Source organism: Octodon degus, unplaced genomic scaffold (genome assembly GCF_000260255.1).
Source record: "Octodon degus isolate 3935 unplaced genomic scaffold, OctDeg1.0 scaffold00036, whole genome shotgun sequence".
NCBI lineage: Eukaryota > Metazoa > Chordata > Mammalia > Rodentia > Octodontidae > Octodon > Octodon degus.
Window position 1 is genome coordinate 1051600 of NW_004524612.1, and position 26009 is coordinate 1077608.

General features: G+C 35.6%; 1 protein-coding gene across 1 annotated transcript in view; it reads right to left on the reverse strand.

Moving 5' to 3' along the window:
- Tll1 (tolloid like 1) overlaps window positions 1-26009 on the reverse strand; it is a 221981-nt gene that overhangs the window by 78134 nt on the left and 117838 nt on the right. The window contains exons 6-8 of the mRNA XM_023714616.1: window positions 19546-19724; window positions 15013-15118; window positions 4270-4394 (exon numbers count right to left, since the gene is read on the reverse strand). Coding sequence (XP_023570384.1) covers window positions 4270-4394; window positions 15013-15118; window positions 19546-19724 — 410 coding nt within the window. The remainder of the gene's footprint in view (window positions 1-4269; window positions 4395-15012; window positions 15119-19545; window positions 19725-26009) is intronic.

Sequence of the window (26009 nt, forward strand, 5' to 3'; positions counted from 1 at the left end):
GAAGAAGAAGAAGAAGAAGAAGAAGAAGAAGAAGAAGAAGAAGAAGAAGAAGAAGAAGAAGAAGAAGAAGAAGAGATGCTCTAATTCATGTATTCTTGGAAGGATCATATTCCTAAGCCAACTACTATTCAGGAGATAAAGGACAATGAGGAGTTGTCATGGTAACTCATCCTTCACTCCCATTTGGATGCTTTTTGTCCTAACAATATTTAGAGTACAAAGAATTATAATGACAGGCAATAGGACTAACTACTGTCCTGTAAGATGTCTAAATGTTGGGGAGACTTGAAGGCCAACACAAGAACCCAGGATTAACTCTGGGAGAGCAAAGTCTGGAAATCTGTTCAATTCCAAGGTTGAGGGGCCGGGGAGATGGCTCAGTAGAATAAGCACTTCCCTGGCAAGTGCAAAAGTCTGAATTCAATCCCCGGTTCCGGAAAAAAAAAAAAAAAACAAGGTTGAGTGCCTCTGTCTTGGCTACCCTGAGCCTTTCTGGGGCTTATGATGAGACAATCTTAGAGTGCCTGATCACAATAGTATTGGGCTGTAAATGATCATCCTTATCTCCTTTCCTTACACAGTCATCCATAAGCAGACTTTTTTGGCCTGGCTCTTTACACTTGTGTTCAGCTCTCAGGAGGAGTAGGCACTGGCTTTAAACTAAGTAAAGTTTGATGTATTAATTTAACTTATTTTTGAGCATCCATAAATAGAGAAAGATAAAGAATGAATTATAAGAATTTAAAGTCATGCAAAGTAACAATTAATATCGCTTTACAAAATCAAAACTGTAGACGTTTTTAACGTGCTTCACCTTCTGATCACTTATTTTAAAACCATAAAACCATTCTTTATACTATTTAAGAAGTAACAATATTCACAGTCTCTTAGAAAATTGTCCTTTGAAGCTTAGAGCACTATGTATTGAAGACCATAAAAGCCATAACCTTGTCTTTAGCTATATGCATGACCATCCCAGTGTACCTTTCAAAATGAAAGTAAGAAATAGCTCAAAGCAAATAGAGTCATGATTATAAACTGATGGGGAAATATTGACATAAAATGTAGTTAAATATATTTTATTGGCTCACTACTGACTTCTAAGCACAAAAACACGGCCAACTCCAAAGGAGTGCACAGTGTGGCAGCTCCTTTAGCTCTCCTTTGAGCACGTAATTCATCAGTGCTAATATAGCAACCTGCCTTTTATAGTTCTTTAAAAATACAAGACTTTTTTTTTTTTCAAGTGATGGTTCTTCCATCAGTATATTTTTACTATGTATTTGCACAATATATCAAGTGAAAACTAATTATCTTCCTGTTCATAACTGAAATATAAAGCTCCGTAGATTCAAGCTGAATTGCATTATCATATTATCATAATTTGATTAAAAAATAATAATTTGATGACTTTTTCATTCCTACTGACTTCCTTACAATTCAATATTCAAATACATCACAGCACAGCTAGATAGCTAGATATAGATATAGATATAGATGTGTGTATATAATATATAGATCTATATGCGTGTATGTGTATGCACATATGTGTGTATACATACACAATATGACCAAAAAGTATGGTTAATATCTATCTTTTTAACAAATGCTTACTATGGTAAAAGACATAATGTCATTAATGCCCCTCAAAGTACTCCTTTCTTCAAAAACACTCAATCTATCCTTATTCCCAATTTCTGAAATAGTTATGCAAGTCCTTTTACATGAGAGTAGTTGTGCTGCTGTGGCTGTCTCAGTGTCCTGAATGGATTCAGAACCTTGCGCATTCAGTCTACCTTTGGGGCTGACTCAGAACTGACAGTCCACGGGTCAGTGAATAGAGTGGGCGAGGACGCACAGTAATGCTCTTCCACGGCTGCCTTTCTGTCAGGCGTCATGTGGCAGCACAGCAGCCTTCCCCAGAGCTGTGATCACCTCCTATGATCAGACACCCTCACAAAGAGGACTTCCAGCATTGCTTGGAAAGTTCCAGGAATGATGGCATGCACATGTCTGCAGTGAGGGCAAGTATTTGAGGGAACCTAATGACAATGTGTCCTTTAATGGAATAATTTCTATAAATTTAAATATTCACTGTGTATTTTGGCCACACCAGGTACAGTCAAGAAAGTTTTAAATGCAAAGGATCTATTTATTTAGTCACTATTAATCATATAAGCTTCCTTTTGTAAAAGTTAAAAAAAATTATATCTAATGTTATCAAAAATTAGGGAAGGGTCATCCTTATGTTGTGCCACACCAGTGCCATTATCTAATACATTCATTTTTGTATAAGAATTTGCAACAAAAAATACCACCTAAGCATATATATTTTACATACATATCTAAAACATTTTAATTTAAAAGCATTTATTTAAATATGAATCCAATGTATGCAAGTATCCTGCAGTAAATTGATAAATATTAAATATAAGTATCTTCATATATATATGAAAAATTATGTTGCAGTTAGACAAGTAGGTTTATGTACCAAAGCCGTTTAAAATTTACTCAAATATTGAAACATTAAGTTGTAAAATTTTTAACTACAACTTTAAATTCCAAACTCTCTGCAAATTGCCCTTCTAAAAACTTAATGGACCTCCATTACAGAGTAACTATTAGAATAAAATTAAAAATAATTCACAGCTTTCCTAAGCAAGCCTGATGTTAATGTAGTGGAAATCACTTCTCTTAGTAGTTTAAGCAAAATCAACTGAGTAGCATGAATGAATTAATGCCTGTACCCTATTGAATTATGAACTTTCTAGCTATTGCCTATGATTATTCAATCAATTCACCTTTTTATGGTTCAGAATTTATCTACTCAATAAAAGGGATCTAAACCTTATGCTAATAAGCACATTTTCCAGGGGCAGGTAGCTCACCCTGTTCTGTCTGTATCCTAAAGGGAAATTTTTCTGTGATTGTCAGTCACAAAAAACTTAATAGACCAACTTCCCAGGACATGAATATATAAATCTGAAGTATTAAAAAAGTAATGATTAATATAACCACATCTCTGATTTTCCACAAATAGTTATTCATATAGCTGCCAATTAAAAAATATTTTAGGGGCGGGGAGATGGCTCAGTAGAATAAGTGCTTCCCTGGCAAGTGCAAGAGCCTGAGTTCAATCCCCAGTTCCACAAAAAAAAAAAAAAAAAAAAAAAAAAAATTAGGTATATTACCATTTGCAAGTGTAGTATCCAGACCAACACTTTCAAAGCCCATTCCACAAACTGGTATCAGGAAAAAGGAAGATTGCTTGAATACATAATTTAGGAAAGCTTTGTTAAGTCAAATTAAACATTTTTCTTTGATGGGTGTACAGGAGGTTAATAGACTCCACAATATTTCAAGTTTGGAACAGGATCGTTCTGCTTCTGGGATCGCCACTACAATAGTGCTCCTTTAGAGTCCTCTGCTTAAGACCAACTTTATTCAGTAGCAAAATGTATGGCAAGTCATTAGAAAGTGTTAGCACTTTTTGCAACAAATTTACAAACTCTTATAGAAAAAAAATCACTTTTAGACAGTTCTGAGTGTTACACCCAGGGCCTTTGCATTGGGCTACATTCTACTCCATGTATTATTTTTTATTTGGCGACAGGAATTGCCCAGGCAGGGATCAAACTTGCAGTCCTCCTGACTCAGCCTCCCAGTCTCCTGGATTACAGTCCTGAAATTACCACCAGGCTTGGCTTGATAAAATTTTAATTTATATACCTACCATTCATTCTTGCAAGGAAAGGTCATTCAAGGGTTGATTCTGAAGATCCTTTTTATATTGACAAGAAAAGAGCATTTGACTATAAAATCTTGCAACCATTCACTAGTGATCAAACCACTACTCTATTTGGCTCTTATACACTAAATGAAAATAAATCATTGATCAAAATGAAAATAAATTCCTTTCCTTAACTTTGATATCTAGAAACTCGCTTTGTCTATGTAGTTGGTACAGGGTGTCACTATGCAGATCAGACTCAGTGATCTTCCTGTTTTCAGCCTCCCAACACTGGGATTATAGGCATGTGCCACCACACCCAGTCTCTAGAAACTTGCTTTTACTTAAAAATAATAGCTATTTCCACATTCTTTTCTACCTTATTTTATGATTATTGACATTAAACTGCATACTTGATTTGCCAGCATAAAGACAAGTAATCACTTTAGCAATCTACAAGTAAGCACTTCCGTAATCTGCTGTGTGCATCCAGAAGAGCACATCCAGCAGCTATGCTTCCGTGTTGGATGGTGTAATACCTGGACATCTATACAGCTTTCTTGCCTGTGCAATATCTCCTTTGCTCAACCGGGTCCGCTGGCCTATTACTGGCCGAATGCCGTTGTCATCACGGGAGGGCAGAATGGTGTCCAGAAACATCCCCCTGGAAAAAAAAAAGAATGCAAACCACACCTAAGTTACCAAATTGAAACTCACATATTCCTAACAAACAGAAAGTTAATATTTTGCAAATTTGTCAATAAAAGGAGAAATATACCAGTATAGGCTTTCAATAGTGCTAGAGATTTTCGAAACACTTTCATCAAAATAAAAATAAAACTGTGTGTTAAATGTGCATGGCTCACACAGTCAGTGATGACATTTTTTTTCCTTAGAAATATATGTGATATGCTCACAACAATATAAAATATTTATAGCTCCCCACAAAGTCCATAGCCTGTGTAGTAGTGATCCATGAAGATGGAAGAACCCATTAAGTTACCAGTTCATAAAGCAATTCTTCCCCATGAATGAAAAAAATAAAAGCATAAAAACCAAAAGTTAATTTTCAGACATTAAAACAATCATTCAAGATAACATTTTTAGAAACCCAACTGTTATACTAGTAAATATTTTTAAAAAAAATAAAAAAGACTGCCAGTTTTACGCAAGATGATGTAAAACAAAAATATATACTTTTATAGATCTGTTTCAATTTTCTATGACTACATCAATAATCAATAAACCCTAATCAGTGTCTTAATAAGGTTAAATGACAGACACCTAGTTCGATTCAAGATTGTGGTAAAAGACTTTCTATTTTGCTTTTAAGATGCATAATTTAAAATTCTGACTGCAGTGTACTAAATATAGAATCTAATTTTGCGAAGTATATGGAACATTTATAACTCTAAAGGGAGCACTAAACGTAAAAGTTAAATGGGCTGGGAGATTATTCAAAGGAGTTAAAAAGTATGAAGGTTACGGATGTGGATCTTCAATACAATAAAAAACAAAAGGGGGAATTTGAACAAGAATATTTTACATTAAACATTTACAGATTATCTTTTAAATTCAGATGATCAAGGAGACTTTCCATTCCAAATTTATAAATAAATATATTACATTAAATGCAATGTAATAGAGCAAAACTATTAGCTCTATTTCTTTCTTTTTTTATTCAATAGTTATTGAACACTGTACTTGGTCTTCATTTACACTGATAAATTAAAAAAGAAACAAATAGAAAATTTTTCCCTTTGCCACTTTAACATTCTAATGGGAGAAAATGGATAACCCACATGGTCAAAAATACTGTGGAAAAAAAGGAAAGACAAGGAAATGGATATTGATTGTAGACTGTCACGTAGCTTTTAAAGAGTATCAAAGGCAAACATATTTAGAATTCCACATTTTAATCAAACATGAAGGAATGGAAGCCCAGAAGATTATATGTAACTAACTCCAAATAGATCATGGGCCCAAAGATAAAATGTAAGATGTAGAACTGGATGATGACACGGACTGAAGTATACAAGGTCTTGGGTTTGGTGGCAATTTTTAAGGAATAACAGTTATAATCCATGAAAAGAAAATTGATAATTAAATTTTATTAGAATTAAAAAAGTTCTGCATTGTGAGAAACACTGTTGAATAAAGAAAATCCACAGATGGGGAGAAAAATATTTGCAAGAGAAATATTTATTAAACATTTTATCTAAAAACATGAAAAAAAAAAAAGAATATATGTAACTGGGAGTCGAGAGGTCCCAGAAACAATAGCAAGGGTAACAAGTCACAAATAAGACACCCCTGAGAGAGCTGCAGCCAGGGAATGTGACTCTTATCCATAGATATTGGTTAATCTGTAAAAAATGATAAACAAGGAGCAACAGGAAGTGTGAGTAACACGATGCATGAGTAACATGTGACTACGCTCTGCAGCAGGTATGTAAGAAAGAGGATGATCACCCTTAGCTGCAGCCCGAAAACCTGACCTGGGGACAGAGCGGCTCTTTCCAACCTGATCTAAGAATGTACAAGACATTTACTGCCTGAGATGAAAGTAAAGAAGCAGAGACAGTGACTTACGGGAACTGAACATTACAAGTAATCCCTGGCACCTATTTATAAGATCACACTTCAAGCACAACAATGTAGCTGAAAAGGTAAATTAAATTACAAGCAGCAATGAAAACAACCATTCTTCAGGGACGCTTCATGAGTCAACAGATGTAATAAGTGGGTAGATCTAAATTAATGAAGTGTTACTACATTTTCTGTAGTTACTCATTACTAATAGCACCGTTTTCTATTTCTAAAAATAAATCTATGGTCTTCAAACTTCCTTTTATTCCCAGCATTCAAATAACATTCAACTTAAATAGAAATTGACAAAGAAGCCAACACCCAAAGCTGGAGAAAAGACAGTCTGTTTAGCAAATGGTATTGAGGATGCAAGCAGGCGCAGGAGCCTAGGGTTCGATCGCCAGGCATGCCGTGCCAGCCCTGCCCCCCGGGGCTCGCTGAGACAGCAACTGAGACTGGGCGTGGTGGTGCACCTGTAATCCCAGCTCTTGGGAGGCTGTAAACAGGAGGATCACTATGAGTCCGATCTAGTAATGAGACCCTGAACACCCTGTAGAACCTTTCCTAAAATAAAAAAAAAAAAAAAAATGTTGTCGAGGAAACTATGCACATTAGAAGACTGAATCTAAACCCATGCCTCTTACCATGTAATTAAATAAAATCCAAATGGATGAATAATCTAAATATTAAAACAGAAACAATCTGCTAAAAGATAAAACAGTTAAAGCTCTTAAACATAGGCCTCAGCAAGGGCTTTTCGAACAGAACACCAATTGTACAAAAAACAAGATCAAGTTAAAATTTTCTGCACAGCAAAGAAAACAACCAAAGAGTGAAAAGAGAACCTCAGAATGGGATTTTTTTTTTTTCAGCTGCTACTTAGACAGAGGACTGTCTTAGTTTCTCTTCTCATGGCTGAGACAAACTACCTGACAGCAAACAGTAAAGGATGAAAGGTCTATTTAGCTCACAGTTTGCAGATGTTTCAGTGTGTAACTGCCTGGCTCCCAGGAGGGTGGAACCGTGGAGGGGAAACAGGTCACGGTGGGCAGAAGGGAGCAGGGCAACAAGGGGCAACTGCAGTTCCTTCTATCCTGTATATTTTATCCAGCCTACTTAGGGCAGGCAGCACCGCACCCTAAATCCTAGTGCGCTTGATCCTAGCACTGCATTGTGAATCTACTCCAGCATCACACACCCAACCTCTGGGCACCTCTGACAAGCCCCACCTCTGACTGCATGAGGCTTCAGAGCTACATCCAGACACGACCCACAACAAGGACTAAGAGCTAGAAACACATGAAGAACTCAAAAAACAAAACAAACAAAAAAACCTAGCACTCCCTAAATAAAGACCCAGTGAAAAAACTGACAACTAAATTGAATAAACACTTTTTGGAAGAATTACAAGTGGCAAATAAATACATTAGGAAATGCTCAACACCTCTGGCTACTAGGGAAATTCAGATTAAAGCACATAGATACCACTTCTACCAAGAAAAAAGGCCATCAACAAGGTATCAATAGAAACAAATGCTGATGAGGCCATGGAGGAAATGGAACCCTTCTACATGATCAGTAGAAATGGAAACTAGTACAGCCACTAAGGAAATCAGTATGGAGCTTCTTCAAAACACTAAAAATAGAAATTCATTTAATTGAGCTATTTCACTTCGTGAATGAGTTAAAGACATTACATTGTAGTGATACAAGCATGTTTATAGAAGTACAACTCATGAGAGCCAAACCTCGCTAGTTATCTATGTGTCCATCAACAGATGAGGAGACAGAGAAAGTGTGGTATTTATACACAATGAGGCGCTCTTCTTGTACAAGGAAGGATATACTTGAATCAATTGTGAGAAAATAGATCGTCTTGGGACGATAATGTTCACTGAAACATGATGCAGTTAAATATCACATGGCTTCTCTTATATAAAAAACCAAAATGTACATAAATTAAAGAAAAAAATAGAAGGTCAATAACATGAAGTAGCTAGACAGATCTTTTTTAGAAGGGAAGCAGATGAAGAGATGAAGGGAAGTGTTGAGGCCAGAGGAGAAGAAAGAGTAAACAGAACTAAGGTTTGTTGTGTAAATATACTAACTCCTCACACTAAATGTATTCATTATGTACCGTAATGTACTAATAAAAATTTTATCAAAATTAATGCACTGCTGAAATTAAATTGTAAATTTTAATTAGATAGTTTAAAAAATAAATAAAGGTCCAGGGCATTTTGGAGCACATATTCTTATTCTCAGACTAGAATATGATTTAATTTGGCTCAATGCATCTACTGAGGTAAGCTCTCTTCCATTTCTTAGAGAGTCCTTTACTTATTTCTTCGTATTTTCTTGTCAGAAGTCAATGACCCTCTTTCTCCATATTCTGGCCATTAGGCAAATAAGTTCTTGCTAGCCCTCCTTACCAAGGTACTACCAATGGGCCTGAGAGAGGGTGTAACGAGTCTCCAGTCTTCATTTGCTTTAGTTACAGTTAAAGGACAATTTAGCCAAAGAAACTTTGTAAAATTTTATAACTTTTTTTTTTTTTTTTTTTTTTTTTTTTTGGGGGGGGGGCGGGGGCATAACCGGGAATTGAACTCAGGCCCTTGAGCTTGCCATGCAAGCACTTATTCTACTGAGCTATCTGCCCACCCCTAACTCTTTTCTTAACTACAAATGGGCAGGCTCTAGTTTCTAAGCATCCACACACACTAAAGCTTCATAGACAAAAGCACTATCCTTTCAATAAATGAGTTCCTAAATCTACTGATGGGGTACATTCATGAAAACAACTGAAACTTCTATAAGCCATTCAGAATCAATAGAAGATTCCAAATAAAAGGAACCACAAAAAGTAAGACACTAATATTTTTACCATGAAAGACAAAAATTTTCTGTTCACTTCTATTGATGTAAAATACATATCTGACAGAGTCGAACATTCTTTCATGATAAACTCTCAAAAATTTAGAAATAGAAATTATTTCAACATAATAGAGGCACAACTAATGTGACACTCAGTGATAAAAAGTAAAGCTTTTCCTTCTAAATTTAGGAACAAGGTAAGATTACCTATTCTCAGTACTTCCACTTAATGGAGTGCTTGAAGTCCTAGCCAGAGCAATTAGAAAAAAGGTACCATCTCACCCTAGAAAGAATGACTATCATAAAGAAATTAACCAGCAACAAATGTTGGAGAGGCTGTGGGGAAAATAGAACCCTTCTCCACTTCTGGTGGGAATGTAGACTGGTGCAACCATTGTGGAAGTCAGTAATGAGACTCCTTAGAAAAGTTGGTCTGGAAATCCCCTTTAAACCAGCTATTCCTCTACTGGGAATTTTCCAGGAGGAACTGAAAACATCATAACATAGTGATATATGTGTGCCTATGTTTATAGCAGCAAAATTTGTGATAGCCAAATCTTGGAAACAACCAAGATGCCTGTCACATGAGGAATGGATGAAAAAGATGTGACATTTTTATACAATGGAGTATTACCCAGCTATAAAGAATGATAAACTTGAAGTATTTATATTTAAGTGGATGCCACTTGAAGATATACTCATAAGTGAAATAAACTAGACACACACATGTATCATATAGTATCCCTAATATAAGAACTCAAAAGAAGAAATACAAATAGAAAGGTATAACACAATTAAAAGGAAAGTGAAAACATAAGGATTGGACAATGAGGACAGGGCAAGGAAAAAGCTGGGAAACAGGACAGGGGCAAAGCCATACATTTATACACACAAGATGGGCAAGGCAATGATCCTGAGAAACAGCAGGTTTTTGAAACTAGCAGTTAATTGGTAAGATTCTCACCCTGACTAACTATATATGCAGATACCTGTAAACTAAGAAACTGCACTGAAGATAGCAAATATGTAATAGAAGGGTCACGCTTGGAATGCCTGTCTTTCTGATCTTCTAAATACGTACTACTTGTCATGACATACCAATTATTGCCATACTGTCTCTCAAGTAAATGTTTGTTTTTTTTTTTAAAAAAAAAAGGGTAATAAATGAAAAAAAGAAGAAAGATAAAGGCAGAGTGGTGGGGACAGAGGGAGAAGAGAGTAATAACAGGACCGCAAACTGAAAAGAGGAAGTCAAATTATCTCTGTTAGCAGATGCTGTAATCTTATATGTAGATCTCTCTCTCTCTCTCTCTCTCTCTCTCTCTCTCTCTCTCGCATGAACACACATACACATTCACACACACACACACACACACACACACACACACACACACACACCAGAACTAATGAACAAGTCCAGCAATGTGGGATATAAGGCCAGTGTCATTTCATTTCTATTCACTAACAAACAGAATCCCAAAAGTACATGAAGAAAAATATTCCATTTGCAATAGCATCAAAAAGAATAAAAATGACTTAGGAATAAATCTAAGAAAGAATGAGAAAGATGAACAATGAAGAGAAACTGATTGTTGAAATAAATTAAAGCTTTAGTAGCCTGTATTTGTAGCAGTATATGCCTGTCATCCAAGCACACTTGTGCTGAGCAGGAAGATCGCAGGTCTGGGGCCAGCATGGGTTACAGAGCGAGGTTACAAGTTGCCTGAACTATGTATGGTGAGCCTGTATCAAACAAACAAACAAACAACATAAAGGAAAAAGAAGGAATTAAAGAAGAAACGAATAAATGAAAAATCCCTGTCCTCATGGATCAAAAATCTTAGTATTTTTAACATACTAATATTATCCAATATTATTAATAATATCTAACATTTACTTACACTAAATAAAATACTTATCCAAATCCCAATGAAATTTTTCCCAGAAATTAAAAAATGATAACCCTAAGAACCATGTGCAGGGCCAACCAGATAGCTCAGTGGACTAAACTACCTGCTTAGGCAGAGCATAGGGGCCAGAGTTTGTTCACAGGTACCATAGCCTTGCCTGCCCTGCCCCCAGGGTGCTCTGAGATGGTGACTGAGACTGGGCTTGGTGGCACAAGCCTGTAATCCCAGCACATAGGAGGCTGAAAACAGGAGGATCACTACAAATCCAATCTATACAGTGAGACCCTGTGGACCCTGTACTAAATACATAAAAAACAAAAAGGATAGTGTGAAATCTCAAAGAACATCATGTATCTGAAAGAAAAGAAAACAAAGTTGAAGAGGTTCCACTCCAACTTTGAAGGAACAATTTTAAAATATATTACAAAGGAACTATAGTCAAAAGAATATAGTATTGTGATAAACACAGACCTAAAGATCAAATAAATAAAATAGAGGCCCAGAAATAAGCCTCATATATATGGTCAAATTATCTGTAATAAAACTTTCACAACCATTCACTTGGAAAAAAAGAATCTTTTCAATAAATGGGGCCAGTAAAACCAGATGCCAGTTTCTGGTGTAACAAGCAAGAGAAGGAAGTCCTTAATCTTATGCCATCTTACAGAGTTAACTCAAAGTGGATTTAAGGGGTCCGGGGGGATAGCTCAGTAGAATAAGTGTTTGCCTGGCAAGTTCGGGGTCCTGAGTTCAATCCCCTCAGTACCACGGGAAAAAAAAAGGATTTAAGATGTAAACATAAGATGCAAAACTCCTAAAGAAAATGGAGGGAAAAAATTAAATAAATAAATAAATAAATAAATAAATAAATAAATAAATAAATAAATAAAGGGGGCCAGGGAGATGGCTCAGGAGAATAAGCACTGGTCCTGAGTTCAATCCTCAGTTCAGCAAAAAAGAAAAAAGAAACAAAATGGAGAAGGCTTTATGATACCAGATATGGCAGTGATTCTTTTGGTTTGTCATCAAGAGTATAAGTAATGAAATTAACAATACATTGACAGGGCTACATGAAACTTAAAACACTTCATGCATCAACCTGACATGATAAACAAAATTAAAAGGCAATCTATGGAACAGGACACAACATTTGCAAATCATATATCTAGAAAACAATATCTAGAAATATGTAAAGAACTCCTACTACTCAATGAGAAAGCATCAACAAGCTGATTTAAAATGAGCAAAGGCATTGAATAAGCACATCTCAAAAGATGATATACAAATGATCACCAGGAATTTGAAATGGTGTTCAACTGATCACTAAAAGTTGCTCCCTGGGGCTGGGCAGATGGCTCAGTAGAATAAGTGCTTGCCTGGCAAGCACAAGGACCTGAGCTCAATGTCCAGTTCCGAAAAAAAAAAAAAAAAAAACCTTGCTCCCTAATCATCATAGAAATGTGAAGCAAGATCCTAGTGCTTCACTCCCACATGATTACTAATGAAACACTAGAAGTAAAAAGTGTTCAGAAGGACAAGCAAAAGTCAGTACTCCTGTGTACATTTCTGGGGTGCAAAGTGATACAATCACTAAGGAAAAAAGCATGAACTTTGTTCAAAAAATTAAAGTGAGGTTAGTGCATAACCCAACAATCTTGTTTCTGGGTAGATATCCAAAAAAATTATGCTTATGATAGGACTATGCACAATAATCAAATAGCAGAAGCAACCCAAATATCCACAGGTGAAGGCAGGGCTAAATAAAAAGAATTATATTACAGATAGTGGTAATTATGTGTCAATATTATACAAGAAAATCAGATCATGTGGAACATACTGCATAAATCCTGAGAAAGCAATGCTAAGTGAAATAAACCAGTCAAAAAAGGAAAAACACTAAATGACTCCAGCTATAGGAAGCATCTAAAGTAATCATGTCATAGAATGTAAAATGTTGGTTGAAAGTTACTAGGGGTGGAGGAGTGGGGAGACAGGGAAGTTATTGTTTAGTGAATATAGAGTTTCAGTTTTGAAGGATGTAAAAGTTCGGGAGACCTGTTTTACAACAGTGTGAATGTACGTCAGCACTATTAAACTGTAACCTTTCAAAACGTTAAAATTTTACTATATTTTTCTACAATCACAATAAAGAACATCAAATACTTTGGAGGATAAAGCTGAGAACTGTGCCAACATCTTTATTTTCTGAAATCAGTCATGTAAATATGTTCATACATATCTTTAATGTCTCAAAACAATAAAATAAAACGAATTGGGTCACTTGGACTCTTTCTCTTCTGATAAGCCGATATGCTCACTCTCTTGTAATCTAGAAGTACATATTTATGAAAATTAATAGGAAAATTTTGAAACAATAACACAGAATAATAGGTCAAGGCTTGTTGCCACACGCATGAAGGTGGGCAGTGGGGAGATGGGCCACAGGCATTAAGAGCAGAGTAGTTTATTAGGAAAAAAGTGGACAGACTGAAGGGACATATTTCAAACTTCAGTAGAGTTTTATCACATGTAATGGATAGAAAACATTTCCTTTTTGCAACTCTCAAATATCTCTTGTCTTCCAAAGACTCAAGCCTCACATTAATTTGAATAATTAAAATCAGTTGTATGGAGATCAGCCTTTGCTAAACTGGGATTCAAACATCCATTTCTTATAGGTTTCTTTGGAAATGCTCATTTCAAAGCATTGATAGAGAAATAAAATTTTATAACCCTATTAAAATTAATTTTGGGTCAAAATTCTGAGTATCTTCTTACAAAACCTGAATGTCATTTATAGGAAAAATATTTGTATAGCTATTAGATATACATAGTATAGACTGTATTTAAAAATTACATATATATATATATATATATATATATATAAAAATATAAAAGACTCAGATTTTTGCACTTAAGCTCTTGAAAAAGAATAATTTAAAAATGGAACAATTTCTAGGTACCCTTCTCTGTTTTTCACTAAAAATTTTAAAAATGGAAATACATTTGAATTAGTTTTACTCCCCTGCCTTTAAAAATGCTAATGAGGGACTGGGGAGATGGCTCAGTAGAATAAGTGCTGGCCTGGAAAGCACAAGGACCTGAGTTCAATCCCTGGTGCCACCAAAATAATAAATAAATAAAAATGCTAATGAACTGAAAAATAGGCACAAGTGCATAAAAAGAATGAGTTGAACTAGCCTAATGAGTGAAAATTCACATCAATGGGAAGAAAGGATGAATGAGTTCAGAGCTTACATGATTTCAAATTCCTTACCTGGGAATTACTTGCTTGATGGCCTCATCTTTAGAATGAGATAAATCACAACCCAAATTTATTATAGCTTTAAAATCTAATGGTTTACTCATGGAATAATTTTAAGGTCAATGATTGGCGAGTTATGGTGACACAAAAGTAAATTATCTTCCTAATCTGTTCATTGACAATTTATTTAGTCATGTCCATTTTAAGCATAAGTGGTACTTGAATAAAAAAATGAAAATGCACACTATAAATATAAGTTAAATAGAGAATATGACATTGTAATTCAATGGTTAAGTAATTTATTTGTCTTACAAATATCAAATGTCATTAGATAATACTAAACATTATGCCAACTTAACAAGCTAGTTTGAGGGGGGCTTTTGTATAATTGGGGAATATATAAGTCTTTACATAATCTATACCATTGTATTGATCACTTTAAATTCATATATTTGGTAGAAAATGTCAAAATATAAAATATCTTTGTGTCTGTTGGCTATGGATATAAATTACGACTCTTCTACTTTTCTGCCATAGAAGATATATTTGAAAATGGCTCTAGTTCTCATGTCAAACAGAGTTTTGTGAGAAGTCAGATGGAGGAAAGGAATTAAAAGTCAAAGGGTATAACCTGAGACTCCAACCTTGAGAAGGTGTTCCTGGCATAGTGCATGATGCTGTCGAAATCGTATCTTTCTCCAAGGGAATTCACTTCTCCAGGCTCCATCTTCAGAAAATTGTACTCTTGACCTGAGAATCAGGGATACATAAATTGCAGAATGCTTTTAACTGAAATAAAAGACTACTGAATCACTATCCTGGTGGTTGTGTTTGCATACCAACTTCAGGGTAAAATCAGGTATAAAAAGCAGGATTTCACTCCAATATCATATGAAAAAAGCAAGCAACACCTGAGCAAAGTTGCTTCCTGCTAAAGCATACTATTTTGTCACTTCATATTATTTGTTTCTTTAAAATATAGTGTTTATTTAGGCACTGCACAAATGTTTATAAAAGTTATGTTTTCATCTGAGGGGTTTTGTAATTTTCTCTTTTGACTGTATTTGCCAACACCCAGAAAAATTGTCCATTATTTGCTGTGGGTCCTTCCTAAGCAACACGATGGAGAGATACCAAAACAATTTTAAGTACAAACTGAACTTGCAGGCTTTCACTGTGTTGTTCAGTAATGATAAAACAGGAACAAACGTACTATCTTCAAAAGGTTCCCCTTGAAAAGAAGGTCCTACTTCAAGACATTTGATCATGAAGAACATGCTTTAGAACTCAATTTGTTTCTCTTACAACTGGTATTTAAATTTTCTGAAATCTTCACTCTAAATAGATTTCTCTTCTCTTGTTGGTGCCATACACTAAAATTATTTCTTAAAATTAAACAAAAGGAACATATAGGCTCCAAAACAAAACCAAACAATTTTTCCTAATAAGAGTTTAAGGTGTCAGCATCACCATTTTCACAATTTAAGACACCAAAGATCAGCACATCATATCACATATGTGATTTAAAATACTTTAAGAGCCAGCCAAATAGCTCAGTGGATTAAAGTGCCTACAAGCAGGCACACTGGTGGGGGTTTGATCCCCTGGCCTGCCTCGCCAGCCCCACCCACAGGGCGCTCTGAGATGGCGATTGAGACTGGGTGGGATTATGTGCCTGTAATCCCAGAATATGGCAGGCTGTAAACAGGTGGATCACTACAAGTCGAAACTAGTAGTGAGACCCAGAACACTTTTCAGACCCTTCCCTAAAATACAATAAATAAATAGATAAATAAATGCTTTGAAATATCAGAATAAAAGTGAACTAATGAGATTCCTACCTGGAGCTTGAAACAGAGTTCCTATAACTCATGTGTCTCAAAATTACTAAGTTTTTATTCTAACTTTCATTTTTCTAATAAATATAAAAATAACACATTAATAAAAGGTTTCCTGGGGCCAGGGAGATGGCTCGGTAGAATAAGTGCTTGCTCGACAAGTGCAAAAGGCCTGAGTTCAATCCCTGGTTCCGCAAAAAGCAAACAAAAAAAAGTTTCTTAAAGCAATAAAGACATTGAGTGATACCATAAAATATAGTATCTTTCTACACGTGATCATGAAAGATAATATATATTCATTTAAACATGAGGAAGGATGAGAAAATCAACTCAGAACTACTGATCCCAAGACCCAGACTAAAGCATTTCTGTCTATCTTTGAACAAATTCACACAACAGTAATTTTAAATTCATTTTTAAGCCTCTATAGTGAGGTATGTGTTCCAAAAATCTCTGATGCAGCTGACATAAACCACTTTCAAGAAGCATACTGCATTCTCTTTAATAGAGGCAGCTGTTAAAAGGCTCATCTTTGTTCTAAGTGGGGGTTTTCAAAAAGCTGTGACCACATTTAAAGTTATTGAGCCATAAGACTTCAATGTAAAGCACACTGTAGGAACAGATTTTCTGATGAAATCAAAGTGTGTCATAAAGTTTTTCAGAAGTGATACATAGCAAAGGCAGCTATCCATTTGAGCACATGTAACTAGTCACTTACACACAAGACAGACAGCTTTATACCAGGCAAAATGAATATGGCTATCCCATAGTCCAAATAAAAGTAAAGTAGACTTGTTTCAAGGAAGCAGAAAAGAGAATGGGCAAAATGAACAGCCAGAGCAAAACATGCTGGATGCTAAACACTGTTTTAAACAGCAAGCTGCTGGGTTGAAGGCATAGTCTAACAGAAATCAAAGTAATCCAATCCACAGACCAATTTCTTATCAAAGTCACATATTTCACATAAAAATGGAAGCCCAAGTTTGTGTTTCTTAGACATTTCTCTTCCATAACATCTGATCTTAAGTTTCTGAATCAGAGTAAATCATACACAAGATTCTCTACAATCTAATCTCGCCTGATAATTAGCAACTAATCTTCCATTTATAACTTACCATGAGATGAAAATGAACATGTTTTTATAGATTAGAAAATTTACTACTCTTCTTTCTATCCAGAATATTTCTATTCACTTCTAACTTTGTTTTATTTTGACACCTCCCCTCCCTTGCTAACTCACATTAATCACACTTTTGCTTGGTCCTTTGCAGCATTCTCCCATACAACTTCTGTTACTTTTTGTCACTGGCTTGATCTATACATACATGTCCACCCAACACTAAGCTTTTCATTTTTCATGACAGTATCTAACAATGATTCAGTACCTAGCTGGTAGACCAAGTATGAGGTGTGATCAAAAAATAGTGAATACTTTATTTAAAAGTAAAAATCATTACAGCAAATAGACACATTGCTACAGGTCTTAAAATAGTCTCCCACTCTGAACACACTCCATCACTCTTGCCACTTTCTGAAGCATTTCAGGACATCCTCTTTCGTGAGTATCTTTAACTACACTGTCCAGCTGCTGAAATATGCTGAATGAATTCAAAGGTCAACCTCTCGTGGCCATTTGACTTTGAGAAAGAGTCAGAGGTTGCATAGTGTCAGATTTAGTGAGTGAGGTAGATAAATGTGGGAGGCACAATAACTCCAGGCCTCCAATCCTATTGCAAGTGGGTTTCCGGGTTCCTCCTCCCCTACCTCTGATGAGCTAGTTTCCTAGTTCTTACCCTGCCTATTTCCCATAAGTCTCCTGCTATGCCCAGGAGGTGGGACTTCCTGTCATAGCCCGGTTGCCTAGTTACTCGCGCCTTTTACCCGCTGATGTCATTTCCCTATGCCTCCACTATATATACCCAGCACCTCCCCTGAATAAATCGAGACTTGATCAGAATCCTGTCTTGTCTCCATTTCTCACGTCTCCTGTCCTTTGTCCCCTCTTCAATTCCCCGCTCCTCCCCCAGGTGACCTTAGTTGACTGACCTGCTGGTTCGGGACAGATAAATGTGCACTATAATGTTTTTTATTTAACAGAAACTATCATAAATGTTTGGACTCAATTCACAATGTTTTTGGAAGCTGTAAAAAGACACTAGTGAAATTTCACAAGACTTTTAGAACTGCTTTGGAAAGAAGCAAAAAAAATGAAATAAGTGTCTTGCAAGTAAGGAAGTATGTTTAATAGGGAATTAACAGCAAGGTGTCTTTTACCATAATAATTTAAAATGTTTAATTTACTGACCAACCTGCTTGTTCACACTTCATCTATGAACAATGAAGCAATGAGCTCAATGATTACAGAAAATCAATGTTTGGCACTTAAAATTAGCTGTGATTAAAAAAACAACAACAATACAGTTGTACTTTATTTTTAAACTAATAATATAGTATAAGAAAGCTCCAACATTAATTTGATGATTAAAATGCATTGATCAATGTGAAAATTAAACAAGTGCATTTTGCAATGAGGTGATTATCACAGATCAAACTATTGGAGAAAATTAGATTTTAATTCTAAACTATATTTCATCTACCACAAATATTCTTAAGATTCTACTACTGAAAACAACAATTTAGGGTAGTAAAGTCTAGAGAAAAAAATCTCAAAGAAAACTAGACTACTCTGAAAATGACTCATTCTATTGGAATTTTCACCAGAAATTGTACCTGATAAAGCACATTCCTATGGTCACAATGCATGTCATGACAAGCCCTGACCCCCTGTAAACATCCCAATAACATATTATACAACTATAGTAACTATGAAAAACGCTTAAAATTAAAAAATGATTTAATAACACTAGTGTCTGATTCCATAGTTCTTATCCATTCTTGGAATGCACAATAATTTAGAAATAAAATAAATCTTACAAAGAGACAAAAGCCTAGACATTATATGAGATTATCCAGTCTAGGAAATAATTTAAAATACAAAACCACCAAGGATAAATTTTGAGTCAGGCAAATGTGGATTCTACCAAATAGAAGTAAGTTTACATTTTTTTAGATGATAAATGATAATAATTCAAAGACATTTACTTTGCCTTAAACTCACTGTATCTCAGGGTCGGCCAGATAACTCAATGGACTAAAGAGCATACTTAGGCAGACTCAGGGACTGGGGTTCTATCCCTGGGCATGCCATGCCGATTCCAATACCTCTTCCCGCCCCCCGGGGCTCACTGATCTATGTAGTGAGACCCTGTAGTCCCTGCACTAAATACATAAAAAATAAAGATTTTTTTAAAAAATTCCATGTATCTCAGAGCCTCTCACCTGGCTGAATGTTTTCCCTTATGATGGTTACATGGTTGTCTCGATCTGGTCGTGTATGCTCATGCCAAAAGCCTATCACGTGACCCAGTTCATGAACAACAATCCCAAACTTGTCACAGTTCTTTCCAATAGAGATGGCCTGAGGTCCATTTCCCCTGCGACCCACATAAGAACAGCATCTGTAAGGAAACAGGAAGCGGATCTGTTGGTGGAAAGGATCCCTTGGGTAAGTTACAGCACTATGCCATTAGCAAAGATTAAGCAAGTATGATGCTTGGAGTAACCCAGCAGAGCCAGAGGCAGCACAGCCTTCTGTTAGCGAACGTGGATAACGAACAGGTTCCCAGCATCACTTAAGTTTATGTATTTTTTAAAAATTTTTTCCATAATTTTATTGAGAAACAAATAGCAATGAGACAGTTTTAATTCAAATTGTTAGGACAGTTCCAATAATTAACACATTGCATACTCTCTTCCTAGTGGTTATTTGCTATACAAGATGCAGACATGATATCCTATTTACAAATACTATTAGAACAAATCCCTCTATTAATTAAGAGAATGTAACTATATACATATCCTAACCATTTTGATTACACAGATTGAAAATGGACATTCATCTGTATCCCCTTTTTGTTTAGTTCCATCATTTGAATATTATAGGTCTCAGCAAAATATTCTAAAAGAATCCAGTAGTCCATAATAGTATTGGGTCTTCCACTTGACTGGCAGTGTCAGGAATTGTTGACAAGAGTCCCCTACAGCTCAACATAACACCATGGCTTTACTTTATATACTTTGTTTTTATACTTTTCTGCTGGATGATTAAGACCAAGATAAAGCAAGACCTATGCAGCAAAAGTTGTCCCTTTTGGATCTGATAAGGTCAGTCAGATGGCCATGACTCATCCACATGGCTGACACTGACAAAGGATCTACAATCTGAGGTAAAGTTTATGTATGTCATGGTTTGTATCTAGTGTTCCCCCAAGGGCTCCTACAGTCTTGGGGCAGCTCCTGGAGTTTGTGATTGATTGCTGTGGGTGTGGATGCTGCACCTGCCCTGGGGCAGGGAATTCATATTACAATGTTAGGAGGAAAGAAAAGTAGCTGCTTGAGCTGCTGCTACTCCTCCCTTTGCACTCTGCTCTTTGCCACCACCATGAAAGGCTGACCGTTGTCACGTGCCACAGTGCCTCAGAGCCAGCTGAGTATGGACTGAAACTGCCAGTAATTGTGCACCAGATAAACCTTTCCTTCCTTTGTATTTTTTTTAAATCTCTTTCTGCCTTTTTTTTTTTTTTTGCAGAACCAGGAGACTTGCCAGGCAAGCACTTATTCTACAGAGCCATCTCCCCATACCCTCCTTCTTCATTTTGGATATCGGGTATTTGTCCCAGCAACAAGAGAAAGTAACTGAGATAATGTATAAGAGTTTCCAAATAATGGACTGAGGGCTAGGAAGATAGCTCAACAGCATAAGCATCTACCTGGTAAGCACAAGGTCTGGAATTCCGTCCCTGGTACCACCAAAAAAAAAAAATTGCATATCTGCAAATAACTGACTGAAATGCTATTGTAATTGAGTCATGCATTATGAGAACAGCTGCAAATCATTTCTAGAAATATGGAGAAGGTAAAAAAATTTTCAGTGATGATCTTTAATATGCCCTCCAGTGAGCCCTTTGTAGCCATGGTAACTAACTGTTAGTGTGGTTATCTGGTACTATCCAATTTTTTATATTAAAATAAATGTTATTTTCCTCTTTTTAGAGAAATAGAATTAAACTGATTTATAAAATATTTTGATTAATCAAAATGAAAATTTCTCTTCCCATTCCTGAGGGAGTTGTAAGAAATTTAAAATTTTCTTTTAGTTTTCCTCAGTTTCAAAAAGGTAAATTGCCTCAGGCAGATAGGTGACCAGAGACAGAGATGATGGTTGATGTCTCGCCAAATTTAAGTGTTAAAAGCTAATCCATGGTGATATTTAGAAATCATGCTTTTGGAAGTTCATTAGGTCATTGGAGCAGATTCCTGCAAGTGGGACCAGCTCCCTTAGGAAAAAGGTCTCAGAAGTTTCCATTAAGCCTTTCCACCATGGGAGATCACAGGAACAGGCTCATCAGGACCAAGGAAAGCACCCCCACCAGGGCTGGAATCAGCACACCCAGCCTCCACAACCGTGAGACATACTTCTGTTGCTTGCTTCCACTATACAGTACTGTCTTACAACATCCAGAATGGACTACAATAAATAACGAAGAAAAACTGACAATGTAATAGTGCATAGAATTATTACAGTTTTGTGATTTTTTTCCCATAATTTTATTGAGAAACAAATAGCAATGAGACAGTTTCAAACCAAATTAGTAGGACAGTTCCAATAATTTACACATTGCATACATTCTTACTAGTGGTTAATTGTTGTACAAGATGAGGACATGATATCCTATGTACAAACACTATTAGAACAAATCCCTCTATTCATTAAGAGAAGGTAACTATATATCTATTCTAACCATTTTGAATACACAGATACAAAATGGACATTCATCTGTATTCCATTTTTTTGTGTAGTTCCGTTATTTGAATTTTATAGGTGTGTGAACTCTGCAAAATATTCTAAAAGAGTCCAGGAGTCCATAATAGTATTGAGACTTCCACTTCACTGGCAATGTCAGAAATTGTTGACCTGAGTCCCCTATTGCTAAACATAACAGCATGGCTTTACTTCTTATATTTCATTTTTATACTTTTCTGCTGGATGGTTAAGACCAAGATAAAGCAAGACCTATGCAATAAGAGTTTATTGGGTCTGTTAAGGTCAGTGAAATCCCCTCAAGATTTATCCTGAGATCCTGTACCTCAGATTGCAGATCCATTGTCAGTGTCAGCCATGTGGATTAGTCACAGCCATTGTTTGGCCAATGTGCTCTCTGTGAAAGCCTGAGAGAATGTTTTCTCTCCATGTGACTCTTCTTAGGCACACTCTACATCATCGATCACTTTCCTCTTTGGCCCCATAATCTCCTTGATCAGAAAATTTGGGACACTACCGAGTTACATGACGTTACAGTACAAGTTCTCACATGTCCTGAGTCTTAGTTGACCTTGGAAGGCTAGGGCCAAAATGTTGGCTTTCCTTGCAGCCCTCCTTTTTCTCTAATTTTGTTCTGAAAACTTAGGTTGTTAACCCTCCAGAAGACTAGCTTATTGCTATTACCATACAATGTAGGCTGTTAAGCTTAACCTCACTGTCTGTCTGAATATCAAACATTTTAGGCATAACATGGAACAGGTATTTTTCATCAAGTATTGATATGTTGAACTTTAAGTCCCTACAGAATATGATGGAAAAACATTTAAAAATTAGAATATATTTTAAAAATAGGCATAAAGAATTATATAAATCTTATGTTTACACATAAGTCCAAAAATCTAAGCATATACAACCTTGAAGCAGGACAGTCCCACAACATTCCTTTTCCTGTCTCCTGCCTTCATTCACCACCCCCTACTTTTTGAACAGTTATCTCCCCAAGAGACATCATAGCAGCAACTGGCATGTCATGGCAAGCAGGCTGTATTCAGAAGACTACAATGACAGACACTCCAAGCATGAAACTACTATTACAAATTGCCATCTTCAGGGCAGTTGCTTAGTTTACAGGTGTCAATATATATAGTTAGTCAGGGTGAGAATCTTTCCATTTAACTGCTAGATTCAAAAATCTTCTAAAGGTTCTCAGGATCATTGCCTTGCCCATTTTCTACATATAACTGTATGGCTTGTCACTGTCATGCTTCCTAGCTCTTTTCCTTTCCCTCTCTTAATTAGTTAGTCCTCGAGTTCTTGCTTTCCTTTTACTTAAATTATACCTTTCTATTTGTATTTCTTCTTTTGCGTTCTTATGCTAGGGAAACTATATGATATTTACACATGTGTGTCTGGTTTATTTCAATTATGAGTATATCTTCAAGTGGCACCTACTTATGTATAAAGGTTTCACATTTATCATTCATTATAGCTGAATAATTCTCCATTGTATAAAAATACCACATCTTTTTCATCCATTCCTCAGGTGATGGGCATCTTGGTTGTTTCCAAGATTTTACTATCACAAATTGTGCTGCTATAAACATAGGCACACATATATACTATGATATGATGTTTTCAGATCCTCCAGGAAAATTCCCCAGAGAGGAATAGCTGGTTTAAAGGGGATTTCCAGACCAACTTTTCTAAGGAGTCTCCATACTGATTTCCATAATGGTTGCACCAGTCTACACTCCCACCAGCAGTGGAGAAGGGTTCCTTTTTCCCCACAGCCTCTCCAACATTTGTTGTTGGGTGATTTCTTTATGATAGCCATTCTTTCTAGGGTGAGATGATATCTCAACTAGTTTTGTGATTTGTATCAACTGTTCAAGCTAATATGTGAATGTTATTTTCTTCTTTCACTTACTGAAAGTATCTTATATATTGTTGCAATAGAATATGAAACACCAAGGAATATTTTCCATTAATCAATCCATTGATATTTATATATGCTAAATTATATCTTCTACCTTAAATCAAGGTTCTATTTGCTCATTTGTGTTCATGTATGTGTGTGTGTGTGTGTGTGTGTGTGCGCGCGCGTGTGCGTGTGTGAGTCCAGGAGATTCTTACACATTAGTGTACACATCAATACCCATTAAAATAAATCTTACATGTTATTTTGTGATAGTAGTCACAGTGGTATCTAAAAGTTTAATAATTAGAGTTCAGACGGGGGATATAGCTCAGCAGCACAAGTGCCTGCCTAGCAACAAGAAGGTCCTGAGTTCAATTTCCAGTGCAAAATAATAATTATAATAATAATAACAACAACAACTAGTCCTCACACTCTAGTAACTTATCCATGGGACTACCCTGTTAGCAGCAGGTGACTAAGCAATTAGTCTTGAATACTGTTACACTGGTGTATAGACATAGACTTTTCAGATTTATTAAGTTTAAAAAGGCAAAAATTAATTATTCAAGTGATTAAAAAGACTTACTATTCAAAGTTCCCCAGTACATCTGATAGTCCTTTTGATTTCACACAAACATAAATTCTCGTGCGTGCTTCCCAATGTTACTCCAAGCATTTTTCTGTTAGGCCACTTAGATGAGCTAATTCATATTTATTATTTGCAAATACCATCAGTATTAATTCATGCTCATTATTTATAATATTTATAAATTCATGATCATTTATTATACCAATTAAACCCTAAAAAATGATTTGCAGAAAGAACTGAAAACTCATGGGATGACAGAAGTCAGTAAATTGTATCATTTGTCCAGGTAACTTCTTAATAATCATTTTAATCTATACAAAGGTAGTCAATAGGTACTCAAATTCTTACTTATTACTTATTACCCAAACAGTATTAGAGAAAAACATATTTTTTTGAAAATTTTGGAGATTAAAACTGAAACCTTTACTACCTTAAACCAATGTTTAACAAATAGAAATAATAAAACAATTATATACCAAGAAAGTTATCCACAGTGAATCATTCTTTCTGGTTATAATCAAAGAACACTTTGCAAAACAAATTCTGGGAGAAAGGAAAGCAACATGATCAATGTATTTAATCCTTAAAACCCATTTTAAAATAATTGAATCCATTGCAATTTTCTATGAAAAGATGGGTTTTCAAAATGGAAAGGGATAATAGATTTCATTCTGCCTTATTCATAAAGCTATTATTTCACAATAGTCATACAAAAGTAAAAAAATGTACTTTGATCCTGGACTAAATAAAAGTTTTATTAAGAATAAAATAAAACTTTTTTATAAGTTTTGCTAGAATTCAAATTAACTGAATACCTAAATAAGCGCTTACACAGTATCAGGGATGGAATGGCAGGCACCATTCAGCGAAAGACAGCGCAATTTGATCATACTCAACCACCATCTTAATCTCCAGAGTAACCCAGGTTTGATCCCATTTTCTTCCATAAGACTCTTGGATTTTTATTTCTAATTTGAGTGCTATCTTTACAGTTTGGCCATTATAAGGTTCATCTGTTCTCTCAAGAGAAACTTTCACCAAGTACTGGAAAATCTTGCTTCTTCTTAAATCATAAAGCACAAATCCAAAATTTGATATTCCCTACATTTGCCTGCAGTATAAAACTTCCCTTGATTTTAATCCATAAAGACATTCATAAAATTAGAATCGTTTCTTCGTTTTCATCTCTTGTATGTAAAATCTCTCCAGTTATTTAGATTAACCATACATTTTTTGCACAAAATTATTTATTCATTCATTCTTATATTTTCTTTCTTTTTTTTTGTGGTACTTGGGTTTGGACTCAGGACCTTGTGCTTGCCAGGCAAGTGTTTATTCTACTGAGCTATCTCCCCAGCCCCCACTCATATATTTTCTATAACAACAGGTCACCAACACTAATGTCACCGTGAAAA